Source organism: Rhamphochromis longiceps, linkage group LG1, assembly GCF_057381845.1.
Source record: "Rhamphochromis longiceps isolate RC_006_pf linkage group LG1, R_longiceps_female_GT1.1, whole genome shotgun sequence".
In the NCBI taxonomy this organism is placed as follows: domain Eukaryota; kingdom Metazoa; phylum Chordata; class Actinopteri; order Cichliformes; family Cichlidae; genus Rhamphochromis; species Rhamphochromis longiceps.
The window spans coordinates 2622703-2637853 of record NC_140557.1 but is presented as its reverse complement, the minus strand read 5'-3'; the positions used below and the strand labels follow the sequence as shown (position 1 = coordinate 2637853).

General features: G+C 43.0%; 2 protein-coding genes across 3 annotated transcripts; one reads left to right on the top strand and one right to left on the bottom strand.

The window, feature by feature from the left end:
- Positions 1-97: 97 nt before the first annotated feature.
- Positions 98-5201, top strand: LOC146678077 (gamma-aminobutyric acid receptor-associated protein-like 2). 2 transcript variants are annotated; one of them, XM_085401094.1, is made up of 4 exons: positions 98-313; positions 2873-2928; positions 3015-3187; positions 4717-5201. In XM_085401094.1, the coding sequence occupies exons 1-4, from the start codon at positions 280-282 to the stop codon at positions 4805-4807; spliced, it is 354 nt and encodes a 117-aa protein (XP_085257220.1). In that variant the 5' UTR covers positions 98-279; the 3' UTR covers positions 4808-5201. The 2 variants fall into 2 exon arrangements, with proteins under 2 accessions (XP_085257220.1, XP_085257163.1); XM_085401037.1 differs by having other exon boundaries at positions 123-340.
- Positions 5202-7619: 2418 nt separating this feature from the next.
- LOC146678076 (uncharacterized) lies at positions 7620-9382 on the bottom strand. The gene is made up of 3 exons (XM_085410636.1): positions 8805-9382; positions 8596-8725; positions 7620-8099 (listed from the first exon to the last, which is right to left on the bottom strand). Exons 1-3 carry the CDS (start codon positions 8866-8868, stop codon positions 7931-7933), a joined length of 363 nt encoding a protein of 120 aa, XP_085266762.1. The 5' UTR covers positions 8869-9382; the 3' UTR covers positions 7620-7930.
- Between the last annotated feature and the right edge of the window lie 5769 nt (positions 9383-15151).

The following is a 15151-nucleotide window of genomic DNA, read 5'->3' as shown; positions in this document are numbered from 1 at the left end:
GTTTCCGTCTTTCTCTCCCCCCTTTACATGGCGGAATGGTAGGGGCCTTGGTGACGTCACGGGCTGGGCGGGGCTCAGCAGGCTGATCGTGAAGAAGAGGATTGTTGCTGTTGTTGTTGTTGTTGTGTAGCTGGAGCGCTGGGAGGTGCCGAGCCGTGTGTTCGTTTGTGGTTAAAACTGAGAGGACAGCGAGCGGGAAGATTGCTGAGCCCCAAATTTAACCGTGAGTCGCGTTTACAGCCCGCTGCACCCGACGAGAGGAGCCCGGAAACGGCAAACATGAAATGGATGTTCAAAGAAGACCACTCTTTGGGTGAGAATGGAGGCGACGTTCTGATTAGTGAGGAAAAATAGTTATGAGTTGTTATTATTATGTTATAAAAGTCTAGCTGTTTATTCTTCCGTATGGGAGTTAATGTGGGCTTTAAAGTTTGTAAGGTGTCGCTGGTAAACGGGCCCTGCGGGGAGCCGGGCCTGTCCTCCAGGCTTTTGTCCATAGAGGAGCCAGCGATCCATTAACGGGGACATACAGGTGTAAATGTTGATGTCCGCTCCTGTTATCGTTAACTTTTAAACCCGTAGTGTTAAAGCCGTGTACTGGGCTCGTGGAAGCGGACAAACCATCGTGTCTTTGTTGTTAACACGACGACCCAGTTTCAGGCTAATCGTGTATACTGGCTCAGCAAGTAGCTAGTCGGGCCTCGCCTCTGCTCGCAGTTCATCAGCAGCTGGATGACCAAACAGCTCTACACTGCGGGCCAGCCGCATGCAACACAGCTGGAAACATCTGTTTAGACATGTAAATGTGCTGAGGGATCATTTAAAGTGTGCTCAGTTACAGCTGAAGTACAGTAAAGTAAATCAAGGTAATCAGGAAAACTCACTTAGTGAAGTACAGGAGGAGTGCAGGAGCACCTTCCCTGTGATTGTGTTACTGTAAAATAGTTTTATATCCATTAATTTCACATAAAAATATTGTATTATTCTATAATTACGCAATTGTAATAAATATTGTGTAAGCTGACTTCCACCAGTGGTTGAAACTTACCATGAAATATTATTTGTAGGATTTAAAATAGCACAAATGTTGTCTCCGTTAAGAAAGACAAGCACATGTTGGTGAAGGCCCAACCCCCCCCCCCCCCCCTGTTGATTTAGGTAAAAAAAATCAGTGGTAACTTTTTTGTGTCATTTATTAAATGTTGTTATAATAAAAGCTTAAGAAAGTATTTATGGTTCTTTCTTTCAAGCTAGCACTATTCAGGGTTTGTAGTCACATGACCATTAACCTGTCCACCATTTTGCCATTGTGATGCTGTAGGGTGGCGTGAACAAGGCCCCACAGAGTCACACGGTCCTAGATCAGTGAGGGGACTGGTTGGAGGTTTACGGTACACGGTGCTACCTGTATGGACCTTCCTGCGATGGCTTAGGTCGCTACACGTCGCCCCAGTCGCTGTTTGGAAGGAAGATGCGGACATTTCTGCAAATGCTCGCTAATTTCTAGCTGTAAAAATGCAAAACACAAAAGTCGAAACCTTTACAGGGAAGGTGAATTTCTGGGTTGTGTTGCACTTTGTGTTTCACTACAGTTCAGGAAGTAGTTAGCGAGGGTTTGCAGATAATTCAGTATCTTCCATGCAAACTAGAAGCAACTGCAGCAATTAGCATGTCTATGGCAGCCAACTGTGAAACCTGAACAGGAGCTCAGGGCAACCCCAGTGCTTCCTGTGAAAGATAAGATGTGGTTCCTGCGGCCTCATGCCGAGCGCTGTTTCAGCCGGCTGACTACAAACCGCGATAAGGATTTTTGTCCATTTGTGCTCATTCATCTTAAATTCATGTGACATAGTGAAAACGAATGATCTGAAGGAAAAGGAGCTGGTGAACTGTTAGAAACGAGAGTGATTGTTTTACTTTAGTGCAAATATTTGCCAGAATAAATACTTGCAGGAATGCATGCGGCGTGATATCATAGAGGCAACATGGTGATGTTTTATTAAAGATTCAGTGCCTGCACGTTCTTCTTTTGAGTGAGCGGATCGAAGGTGTTCGGGCGGCCAGAGGTGATGTTAACTGACAACAACTCCACCGTCAGATATCGATCTCTGTACATAATCAGCAGCAGGAGGTGCTGAGAGCTGTCTGAGGAAGGTTTTTTCTAAACAAACCTCTCTGAAGAACTCCTCACATAACCACCAGGGACCTAAAGACTTAAACTGAAGAAGTCAGCTGCTTTTTGAAAAGTAGCTTTTATTGATCATTTAAGAAGGCTGATAATATTTGGTACATGTAAACAAACTGCTGAAGCTAGCCTCCACACCACAGGGGGCGCTGCAGGGAGCCAAAGCTTGCCTTTGCATTTAGAAAGTTACTGAAAACCTTTTTTCACTGATTGAAGTGGACTTAAATCTGCATTTGTTAAACCCTGTCATATATCCACTGCTCCTGGTGGATGTTCATATGAAACAAGGCTCTGTATGAGATAAAGAAGGCTTATTTTGAACTGTGAATCATGCAAAGCTGTTGGGCAATATAAATATGTTGAATTAAGTTGAACATTCGATTGCAATGAATAGCAGCTCTTTGTAATGTCTGTTTTTTGTTATTTGTTGCTTATAATTTGCATCTGTTTGATCGTTATTGTAGTTTTCTGTCTTTTTAATCATGTTTGTTTCTGTGGTTTAATCAAGTGAGAACTCAGAGTCAGTTTCTTGTTTCATTATTGTTAAAATAATAATAATAATTTTCTTTATAGTTTCATTTTGGTTAACTTTCATTAGCCTTTTTTTTTTAAATTTCACTTGGAAACAGCGCGAGGTGCTGAGAAACACCCGTCAGACTAACCCGCGTGTGTCTTTGTCTCCTGCAGAACATCGATGCATAGAGTCAGCCAAAATCCGCAACAAGTACCCTGACCGCGTCCCGGTGAGTGAGCGCGACGACGCATGGGCGGCTGCTTCTGCAAGTCGGCCAGTTCGCTGATGATGAAATGTGTGTGTCGTTGCGTTCAGGTGATCGTGGAGAAAGTGTCGGGATCACAGATAGTGGACATCGACAAGAGGAAGTACCTGGTCCCCTCTGACATCACAGTGGCCCAGTTCATGTGGATCATCAGGAAACGCATCCAGCTGCCCTCGGAGAAGGCCATCTTCCTGTTTGTGGATAAGACGGTGCCTCAGTCCAGGTGAGCTCAGCCTTTCAGAGGACCTCGTTGTCTGATTTTTATATTATAAAGTAAAATAATGAGATCTGAAATGACCTCGCTCTGTAACTTCAGGTCAAGTGAGGGTTGAATGTTTGATTGTAAGCGAATACTGGTGGCTGCCACCATTAACCGTTTCAGTTTCAAAGGTCTTTAGATAAAAGACATCATATCTATGATATCTTTAATTTTCCATGAATCTGCTCGGCTTTTGGAGGACGAATGATAAAAGAAGGCCTGACAGGAAGATATTTACTCTACTGCAAAACACAACAGATGAAAACTGTAAATCTTCCCGTCATTCATTTAATACTGTATTCATTCAGTTTTGTCTCTCAGCATTCAGAATGCTGCACGTCTCAGTATTTCAGTGTTAGTGGGTCAGTTTCCACTAGGGCTGGGTTTTGATTATCGATATATAGATTAAAATCGATTCTAGCTTGGATAACGTGATATCGATTCATTGAAATCCTGAATTGATTTTTTAATATTAATTTATTTTGCCCGAAACGCCAGAATCTCAGGTTAAACCTCACAAAATTTCAACAACCACCAAACAGCTGAAACAGTAAATGAGAGCAGGAACACGGATTCTGCACAGAGACATAAACACAAAGCGCGGAGCCGCCGACGCATCAGAATCATCAGGATCAGTGAGATGTCGCCTTTCTCACCCGCCGGCGCGGACACGGTCGGGGCTGAAAGCCGACAGCTCGCTGATTCTGATGTTTCGGCGGCTCCGCGCTTTGTGTTTATGTCTTTGTGCAGATGATTCTAAAGCTGTTAGTTTGATCTCTCTCCAAACAATATTGACTGAACCAGCAGCAAAAGAAGATCCAAACTACGCTTCACATAAACATCGTCATGAACTCACTCTGACTTTCGCTGTTTTGCTTCCACCAGGATAAAATCACACTTCATGCACAGCTCTCTCTCTCTCTCTCTCTCTCACAGTTTCCCGTCTAAAAATCTGTTTTCTTCATTATTCGCTTGCTTGCTATCACAAGTCTACTGTTGTTTACAGGCTGTCGGCCGCTCTTTATGTGCTAGTGTGCGTCACTTGGGCGATCGTGGCTCAAGAGTTGGGAGTTCGCCTTGTAATCAAAAGGTTGCTGGTTCGAGCCCCGGCTCGGACAGTCTCGGTCGTTGTGTCCTTGGGCGAGACACTTCACCCGTTGCCTACTGGTGGTGGTCAGAGGGCCCAGTGGCGCCAGTGTCCGGCAGCCTCGCCTCTGTCAGTGTGGCTGTGGCTACAATGTAGCTGCCATCACCTGTGTGTGAATGTGTGTGTGAATGTGTGGATGACTGGATGTGTAAAACGCTTTGAGGTCCTTAGGGACGAGTAAAGCGCTATACAAATACAGGCCATTTACTCCTCCAAATGTTCACAGATTTCTGTTGTTATTTATGAAAAAATGCTAACCGGGCGGATTTGTCGGTGTCTTTTCTGCGGTGGATTGTTTTCTTATTTGGTGTTCAGTGACGACGTTGCGTCTCCCTCCATGTTTCAGCATCACGATGGGGCAGCTCTACGAGAAGGAGAAGGATGAGGACGGCTTTTTATACGTGGCCTACAGCGGGGAGAACACCTTTGGCTTTTAGAGGAAAATAAAAGCTGCCTCTCCTGACACCCACCCACATCCAATCACAGCCCTCACTTGGCCCCTGGGAGACAGCGAGGGAAATTCAGAGACTGGAACAGACACGGATGCGCATCAGGAGACTCCGGCGTGCTTGTCCCGGCTCATGTCTCACCTCCTCTTTACAGATCCAGTGTGTCACATTTCAGTTACTCTTTGTTTGATGTTGTGATTTGAGTGTTTTAGTAGGAACCTTGATTTACTATTATTATTGATTGTTTCCACCTTTTAAAAGTGACGAGTGAATGATTTTTGCTTTCAGTTGTGCTTTCTTCTTTGAAGATGATATTTAAAAAAATGAATTATTTGACGGTAAGGTAGCTGGATGACCTAACCAATAAAAAGCCAAAAATAAATCCCGGGCACCTTCCTCATTTCTTCAAACTGTGTGTTATTTGATGCAAATGGGGTCATGTGACTCTTCAGCACAAAAGATCCCCATGAGTGTCGCCTCCAGTCGAGGTGTTAACAGATGACACAACAGCGACAAAAAACAAAGAAAAACTACAACATTGTTACAAATGTTGCTGCAGAGAATCATCTGCACAGAGTGGTGTCATTTCACATAGCTTTTGTTTCCCTGAATGAATGAAATGATCAATTAAAAGTGTATTTTGTATTTACTCGGGTTATCTTTAACTAATATTAAGATTTGTTTGATGGTCTGGAGCGTGCACGTGGAACAAATATCCAGAAAACCTCTCACAGCACTGAGGATGATCCTGACGTCGCTCAAAATAATCTCTTTTCAAACGTGTTGTTTGAGGCGTGATGATTCACTGAACTTTGACCCTTTGCTCCTTGGTTTTAGTGAAATCTGATTGTATACGCTTTAGGAGGAAGTCTCGTTTCTTTTTGTTTGGTGTCATTTATGACTTGTGTTGTGATTTTAACCTTTGATACTTTCAGTCACTTTATTGCAAAACATTCATTCATTTAGTAGTTTTCACTTCCTGTTTAGAGTTTCTAATCGTGACATTTTACGCTGCACAAAGTGCAACGAGCTCTTCGGTGGGATGAAGTTGCCGCAGTGATTTCTGGGTAAAACCGACCAGGGACACATGAAAGTTCGTGGAAGCGCGTCTGCGTGCTGAGTTCTCATACTTGGTATTAGCAGCTCGAATCAGGAACCAGACACTCGATATCTGAGTGAGGTTGTGAGAATGTGGTTACTGACTTCTACGAAAGCAAAGTTTGAAAATGAACTCAGCGACTCCTCTTCACTCACTACATTTATTATTTATTATTTTACCTTTTCACAGAGATTTTAACTCTTTAATGTCACTTTAAGGCAGCGGTTCCCAAACTTGTTTTTGCTCCTTTGTTTTACAAGAAAAATGTTCGCGCACAAACACATCCTCCAACCACACGCGCCCATTTTTTGCTCCATTGCGGTTTATTTCACAGCTCAAACATTTAGTAAACAATTAAGCAAATACAAGTAATCTGCAATAAATCACAGGCAGTAATAAAATAAACTTCTAACTCTTTCACGCTGCGTCCACACCTACACGGGTATTTGTGAACACGCAGCTGTTTCGTCCGCGTCACCGAGAACGGAGGTTTTTTTTTAACTCCTTTTTGCGTTTATGTGTGGACGAGGAATACAGAGTTCTTCATGCAACGTCAAAGGTATGCGCCTTTTTCACGTCACGCTGTGGCCACGTTATTGTTTACATGAGATGAATCGCAGATGGAGACAAAATACTGTTAATCTGACTGTCTGCAGGTTTACATGCAGTTACTGTCCCTCCATTTAGAAAGGCAGAGGCGTCACGGTGTCATTATTTTAGGTGTAGTTGTTTTCTGTGTAATAATATTCAACATTGCATCAATACATTTTTCAAAAAATGCCTCTCTGTGCAAAATGGGTTTAAAAACATAAACAGCTGTGGGATCCTGTTTGTCCGTGATTTACACAGCCCAGCGCTGCTCCCGACACAGGGGAAACCAAGCCTGCAGGGAGACCTACCTCGGCACTTGTGCAGGTGAAGCCAAAGGGAAGATTTGCGGCACCATATTTTCTCGTCTTTGGCTTAGAATGGAGCTGGTTTGGAAACATATTCAGCGATGCTTCATCTCCTGCTTTGCGTGTCTGTGGGCGCCTGTGCTCGCAGTGTCCAAGCGTTTAGTTTTTTTCCTTTTCATACCGCGCCCCCCCCTGCCATGGCTCTGCGCCCCCCTGCCATGCCCCCCCCCCCCCCCCTTTGGGAAGGTCTGATTTAAGACATTTTGTAATCGTTTCCAAAAAATGTGAAATACACACAAAATCTACAACAGAAAGATATAAAACACTTTTATTTAACTACCTAAAACTAATTCATGATCAATCTGTGTAAAACTGTGTTTCTGTGTGTATTCTTCTGGTTTCACTTCCTCCTGTAATGTCTGCGTTCTTTCTCTGAATTTTAAGGATACTCGGGTGTAAACAAACCACAGTTCCTCTTTCTCTAAATAACATCTGATCTCTGAGCCGCTGAAGCGCCGCTGCTCGTCTTTGTTTTCATCACTCGCGTCGACAGCTTTGAGTTAAAACTCTAGAACGACAAATCAAATCTTTTACTTTGACAAATAATGTGTAAAAACGGTGAAATAATAATAAAATCCATCTTTTATAATTAAAAATAAATGTTAGAAGATGCGGCTGCTGACGGCGAAGACGCAAAGGTCCCAAAAGTATACAGCAAACACTGGTTTATTCCAGCTTTGGGTCTTTATGAAGGTGATGTTTGTCATAACATAACATTATTATAACATGGGTGCATGTCTTCATGACTCACAGCTGCTCTAAATAAAGCAGTCGCGCCAACAACACCAACAAGCTCAGACAAGGACTCAGTGGGCTTTAAAGCGTACAAAAATAAAGCTTTTATTGTGAAAGGTGGAGCAATGACGAACAGACATTTGAAACTTTCAGTCACAGTACTTGGTTTCTCTCATAAAAAACATCCAAGAAAGAAAAACTTTAAAGGTTTTAAACTAGAAACATTTCTGTGTGATCATCATTAATGATCAAAGTTCTGCAACAGTTCAAAACACATGAGAGCAACAAATAGCTTCTTTGATCATTTCTGGGATTCCAGACTCAGATGGTTGTGGGCTTCAGAGTGGTGGACGAGACGTTTGTCTTCATTTCTTTAGTGGTTTCAGGTTCCAGAGTGGTGGGCGCTGATCTTTTCTTGAATTCTTCCAGATGCATCTGCGCATGTTTCCATTCAGGATCAAGGCAGAACTTCTTCTTCCGAGTAGTGACGCTGTAAGAAACACACGACACGTAGTGTCAATGCACACGTCACAACATCGCAAACAGGGCCACTGATGGAAAGAAGCTGAAAAATAAGTCACACAGCAGCCAGTTTCATTTTTCTCAGTACTTAGTTTTACCAGTCGATGATGAACACACAGAAGACGATCAAATTTACTGAGTTTCAGACTGGTGGAGCCCAAACATGGAGCCAAAAGAGAGTGCACGCTGGTTTTTCATAATAAGAGCCTCCCAGTTCTAACTGCACTTGTGTAAGCCTACTTCACAATAACATACTACAACTGTCTCAATCAGAAGACTGAGATTTTTATTTTGCCTCTAAAGTCAAAATGTTCTAAAATCCTCTTTAATTGCAACTCCTCCAAATTCGATGCCTCCTAAATGAACTAAAACATCAAAGATATTAATGCAGGTTAGCCGCACTCTACATTTCTGCATCTGCACAGAGACCTGCAACACCTGTAACCTGACTTTCATGTACTCACATGATTGCATCACGACTGCAGCCGCTGGTCTTCATCACATGCTTCACCTTGTCCACTGGTATGTGGATTTTATTAGTGACGGCCTCGCAGCATTCGACACCGTTTATCACCATTTCCATAGCGACTGGCACTGTGGACACACACACAGAGTTAATACGAGTGCAGCTCAGACTCACGGCGCTCAGATGTCAGAGGTCAGCGGTACTCACTGGCAGAGCTGTGCTTCAGGAAGCAGATGAGCGTCAGGACTGTGAGAGCCAGCAGAGTCTTCATGGTTCCCGACACAGACAGATGTTCTTCTGTTGGAATGTGCAGGGCTGATGTGCTCCGACCTGCTCGCTGCTCCCTTTATATCCGACGTCCACGTTCATGGCTCAGTGTGTTCTAAGAAGTCACGGTTCCCCTTTGGTTCCACTTCTTCTCCTTTCTGACAGGATTCAGAGAAACCCCTTACAGAGGATTTCTTTTTTTAAATGATGTTAAAACCACCAAAGAAAAATGCAACGAAATCTCATTTTACTTTTAACTAAAATCTGTCTTTGAATATCACATTTGATCTATTTCTCTCTTTTTTTATTTCTCTGATTTGTTGTCAATAAATCAGAGAAATAAACTCGGCAGAGCTTTATGTGAAAATTACAAACTGATCGGTCTGTATTGGCAGAACTCATCCGATTTGAAAACAACAACAATGACACGACCCTGTTTGAGTAAGTACTCTGGTGACAGTAGGAAGGAAAAACTCCCTTTTAAAAGGAAGAAATACCGGCAGAACCAGGCTCAGAGAGGGACGGGGCCACAAGCGGCTGGGATTTCTCATTTTAAATAAATAAAAATAAAGTCCTTCCACGGCTTCATTAGAAACATTAGAAACATTAAAAACAGTCACTTGGTTTCCTCTGGGACCCTCTGACCGCAGAGCCTTGACACTGCTGGTAGATGCAGAGGAATGAGTAGAAAAGATCATAGCAGCTATGTTTAATATGTTTGATATGAATTTAACTTTATAAAGCACATATGGTACAAGTTGTAGTGCAGTAGTAATGGTAGTAATACTGTTGTAATGAACAGTAATACTGGTAGTATTAGCAGGACAAAGTCACAGTGCTCCAGTCAGCACGACCTCTGACCTGTGAGGTCGGAGCACAGATTACAGATCTCTGTTATTCTCTTTCATTTTCAGCGTGTTGAGTCTGAAACACAAACACCTGTCCAGGTACTCGCAGGCCGGACTGCAGCGCTGTGGGGTGACGTTGTGAGTTGTGTGGCGGTTTTCACTTCCTCGTCCACTTCCACCAGAAAAAAGTTTCTGTGAATCTGTTTTCACACTTTGAGAAAACCCGCACATTTATTGTGACTGTGTGCAATTTTGTGTTTCTACTTCCTCATTGTGGTGAGCTCGTTTAGGAGGCAAAAGGAGAGAAGTGGAAGAAAAACAAGCGTATTTCCTCTTGTTGACTTTCATCATGAGCTTAAATGTGTTCATTTAACTTCAGAGGGAATTTTATTTGTCTTATTCATTATTTTATATGTGTTTGGCTTTTCAAAATAATGTGCTTCATGTTTTATTCGATCTCATTTTATTTTGGTATTTTTATTGTGTCATACATTAATTGATTTACTTAAATAAACCTCTGTTTGCTGTGACACATCAACTTATTTAAAACTAGAAAACGTACTTTGTCCTCAGTGGTGTTTGACACCAGTCTGATAGTCTTTGTGTTTCTGGTGCCTTTTTGGGTCACGACTCTATATATTTAAAAATGCACATGCTAATATTGCACCTGTGTTCAAATGTGCTTTTTAATAAATCAGGGACAGTACATTATGTGAAATGTTTGGAATATACCTGCTGAAATATGATATACAGTCTCTCCATAGTGAGGGAAACAAACACATGACCTGCAGGCCAGCATTTGGTGCAACAAGCAGATTCCTTTCTTTTAGTCTGAGCCTATCAGTGCTGCAATCAACTCACTCAACAGAAGAGAACAAAAGGACCGGTCCCGCTAAATTAAGAGGGACGGCCGGGGGCATTCGTATTGTGCTGCTAGAGGTGAAATTCTTGGACCGGCGCAAGACGGACGAAAGCATTTACCAAGAATGTTCCAATGTGCCCATCTCACATTGTGCGTCAGAAAGCTTTTTCTGAAAACACGGGACTGTTGCTTGCTTTGATTGGACCGCAGCCAGGCTCGCTGAAGCCAAAGCCCTAAAAGTTGTGTCCCGGTTGCGTCAAGGTGTTGAGTCACCCAGAATTCACTGTTTGCATTTGTGATGATAAGTCATAACAAGAGGAAACTCCTTCCTTCCAGTGGTGACTAAAGGGATGTGCATCTGCGAGGAAAGTAGGACGTAAATAATTCAGAGCAGAATAGAGTGAGACGCCTCGTCAGTGCGTCAGATCCATGAGGAAAACTACCCAGATCTGCGTGTTTAAGTAGTCAGGTTCATTTTCCTGCATTTATTCAATTTTCATTCTTATCTTTGTAAAGAGATAAGCAGCAGCTTTGCTAGGAAAACTGGCAAGTCCCGTTTTTCCTTAACGGGAAACAGAAACTTTTCATCTCTGTGTAATTCCTGCAGACCAGGCTGCATGACATCCCAAATTAACCTGCTGCTATCAGCCTATTTCAGCTTCACTGACTCAGAGAAATGTGAAGCTGTGAAACTGAAAGAACGTCTAAGTGGAAAAAACAAACCGAACACTTTCCCAGAAGCCAATCAGTCCCCCAGACTCTCGTGTTCAAATGTCCAAACTTACAGCAGAAATAAACATGTCATGTGTGGACGTAACACAGCTATAAAAACTGTTTCAGTCTCTAAAGATAATTCCCCCTTCCATAACAGCAGGCACACTGCACCACCTTTTCTCCAACAGGCTTCATCAGGACCAGACTTAGGGAAGGGAAGCTGTCTGCTTACACCCTATGACAGAGAGAAGACAAAACTTAAGGACATGCAGTACTGCAGCCTTCAAAATAGAGACAGTGTCTGTCTCCTAAAGAGGGGACGAAGCTGAAGGCTCTCCCTCCCATTCTATTTTTAAATACTGTAGGAAGAACAAGTAGGCCTGCAGTGCAAGAGCGAAGTGCTCTAATAGGGTGATATGGTACTGTGAGGTCTATCACTGCATTTTGGATTGGCTGGAGTCTTTTGAAAGAACTTTAAGGATAACAAACTTCATGTCAAAATGGGACACGCCCCCTAGGGTGGTTGAGAATGACCAAGCAAAGATCCTGTGGGACAGATACAGGCGGACAAATGGCTAACCAACCGGACATAGTGGCGTAAGACAAGCAGAGGAAGACGGCTGTAGTGATCGATGCAGTGATACTGAATGACAGCAACATCAGGAAGAAGGAACACGAGAAGCTTGAGAAGGACCAAGGGCTCAGAGAAGAGCTCGAGAAGATGTGGAGGGTGAAGGTAACGGTGCTCCCAGTGGTAGGGACCCCCAAACTGGGCAAGTGGCTCCAGCAGATCCCAGAAACAACATCGGAGACCTCTGTGCAGAAGAGCGCAGTCCTAGGAACAGGAGCAGCTCAGATACTGTGCAGGACCCGAGCTTGAAGGATAGACCGCCCGCAGGGGTGAGTGGGGAGTTTTATTCATATTTCCATTTTATTTAAATTGACAAGTTTAGATTGTCAGTTATTTTGATTTTATTTAAATTTGTTCTTTTAGTGTAGTTTGAATTAACTATAATAACCTGGTTAGGCAGACTCCTGACGGCCTAATGCAAAAACTTCCTTCTTGTCTTCAAACCTGTATTCTCTCTAATGCCCAGCAGGGGGCGAGTCCCCTGCTGCAAAGACTCAGATTACACAGGTCTCCAAAAAACAAAACAAAATATTTTCAGCTGCATGGGATATTTCGGGTAAATTGTATGTTTTTTAGGGTGCTGAACCCAAAAATGATTTCATTTCCCTCCATCACGTTCAGTTTTTTGCAAAACACGAGTAGTTTACATTAAAAAAAGCACAACAGCAATGAAAAGTATCAATAATTTAACTGTGCACACTTTTTCTTTAGCTTTGGCTATGAACAAAATAAACCTTTTGGGACACGACCATCTGAGCTCCTCACACCGCCAAACCCACCGTACCCTCCCCCCTCCTACTGACCCCCCTCAATTCCTCACATTTTCTAGTTGTATGTCTCGCTCTTAGAAACATTAAATTAATGTAAGGAATCCTTATTGGATATGGTTTTTTGATTCAATTATAGGATACCAGATTTCAGTTTAAAAAGGTTAATTACAGTAAAAACATGAGTGTTGCAAGAAAACCTGATGAGGTGGAACTTTTAGAGGATTTTTCCCAGTGAGTAAAAATCTATAAGAAACAGTCAAAAAAAATCATATACAATGTTCTGTTTGCAGACCTGTGTTATTTGGATGTCAATAAGAAACTGAGCCTGCTGCTTCCTTTATCTGTGACCTCAGATTCGGTTATTTTCCAGTGGATTTATGTCAGTGCACAGTTACATTTCACTAATTCTGTAAATTACTGAAAATGAACAAAATGTCTGCATTACTCGATTATTCACCCGTCATTCTTAATTTCTTGGACACTTTAATGTCACCTCCCAGCGCTCTTCACAAACTTCACCCTTTGATGCTGTAGTACAGGAAGATGGTGTCGCAGGTGTCGACTGGAATGCCCCTGAAACTCTGCCGCCTTGGCTGGATATTTTGCAGAAAGTCCCACGTCACATTCCTGTACGTACATCAGCCCGACCGAAACAACAGAAGGCTGTTCATGTTTGCATCACTGCGTCATAGTGTGCATGCAGTATGCTGCATGCACATGAGGGAAAATCTGCAGAAATGCCTCAATATCATTATATATTTAAAGTATGTAAATATGCAAAGAATCCCAAACAGCTCTTCTTGGTTTCATCCACAGTTTGTGCTTTTCATGAATCATAGCAGTTAGACTCTGTTTGTCTGAAACGCTGAATTATAGACAAACCTAAAATTCCTAACACTAAACAGCCTTTTACACACATCTAAAGCTTCCATCACTGTTACATTATTTCGGTAAATTTTGCCTGTTCCTCTTCCTTTTCCACTGACACCAGGTAAGCAGTACACCTGGGAGGTTAGGTGCTTTATAAGAGTAAATTCCTGCCTCAGATATTCACGAGTATCCATTGGGGCATACGTACAGTGGGGCAAAAAAGTATTTAGTCAGCCACCGATTGTGCAAGTTCCCCCACTTAAAATGATGACAGAGGTCAGTAATTTGCACCAGAGGTACACTTCAACTGTGAGAGACAGAATGTGAAAAAAAAAAAATCCATGAATCCACATGGTAGGATTTGTAAAGAATTTATTGGTAAATTAGGGTGGAAAATAAGTATTTGGTCACCTCAAACAAGGAAAATCTCTGGCTCTCACAGACCTGTAACGTCTTCTGTAAGAAGCTTTTCTGTCCCCCACTTGTTACCTGTATGAATGGCACCTGTTTGAACTCATCATCTGTGTAAAAGACACCTGTCCACAGCCTCAAACAGTCAGACTCCAAACTCCGCCATGGCCAAGACCAAAGAGCTTTCGAAGGACACCAGGAAAAGTATTGTAGACCTGCACCAGACTGGGAAGAGTGAATCTACAATAGGCAAGCAGCTTGGTGTGAAAAAATCAACTGTGGGAGCAATCATCAGAAAATGGAAGACATACAAGACCACTGATAATCTCCCTCGATCGGGGGCTCCACGCAAGATCTCGTCCCGTGGGGTCAAAATGATCATGAGAACGGTGAGCAAAGATCCCAGAACCACACGGGGGGACCTGGTGAATGACCTGCAGAGAGCTGGGACCAAAGTAACAAAGGTCACCATCAGTAACACACTACAACGGCAGGGAATCAAATCCCGCAGTGCCAGACGTGTTCCGCTGCTGAAGCCAGTGCATGTCCAGGCCCGTCTGAAGTTTGCCAGAGAGCACATGGATGATACAGCAGAGGATTGGGAGAATGTCATGTGGTCAGATGAAACCAAAGTAGAACTTTTTGGTATAAACTCAACTCGTCGTGTTTGGAGGAAGAAGAATACTGAGTTGCATCCCAAGAACACCATACCTACTGTGAAGCATGGGGGTGGAAACATCATGCTATGGGGCTGTTTTTCTGCCAAGGGGACAGGACGACTGATCCGTGTTAAGGACAGAATGAATGGGGCCATGTATCGTGAGATTTTGAGCCAAAACCTCCTTCCATCAGTGAGAACTTTGAAGATGAAACGAGGCTGGGTCTTCCAACATGACAATGATCCAAAACACACCGCCCGGGCAACAAAGGAGTGGCTCCGTAAGAAGCATTTGAAAGTCCTGGAGTGGCCTAGCCAGTCTCCAGACCTCAACCCCATAGAAAATCTGTGGCGGGAGTTGAAAGTCCGTGTTGCTCGGCGACAGCCCCAAAACATCACTGCTCTCGAGAAGATCTGCATGGAGGAATGGGCCAAAATACCAGCTACTGTGTGTGCAAACCTGGTAAAGACCTATAGTAAACGTTTGACCTCTGTTATTGCCAACAAAGGTTATGTTACAAAG

What these genes read in the sequence shown, in the direction of transcription:
- LOC146678077 (XM_085401037.1), top strand. Translation starts at nt 280, where the DNA reads ATGAAATGGATGTTCAAAGAAGACCACTCTTTGGGTGAGAATGGAGGC. An exon ending in TGGAGGCGACGTTCTGATTA is followed by an intron (nt 341 to 2,872) that starts GTGAGGAAAAAT and finishes TGTCTCCTGCAG; the next exon opens with AACATCGATGCATAGAGTCA. An exon ending in AGTACCCTGACCGCGTCCCG is followed by an intron (nt 2,929 to 3,014) that starts GTGAGTGAGCGC and finishes CGTTGCGTTCAG; the next exon opens with GTGATCGTGGAGAAAGTGTC.
- LOC146678076 (XM_085410636.1), bottom strand. Translation starts at nt 8,868, where the DNA reads ATGAAGACTCTGCTGGCTCTCACAGTCCTGACGCTCATCTGCTTCCTG. An exon ending in CCTGAAGCACAGCTCTGCCA is followed by an intron (nt 8,726 to 8,804) that starts GTGAGTACCGCT and finishes GTGTGTCCACAG; the next exon opens with TGCCAGTCGCTATGGAAATG. An exon ending in TGCAGTCGTGATGCAATCAT is followed by an intron (nt 8,100 to 8,595) that starts GTGAGTACATGA and finishes TGTTTCTTACAG; the next exon opens with CGTCACTACTCGGAAGAAGA.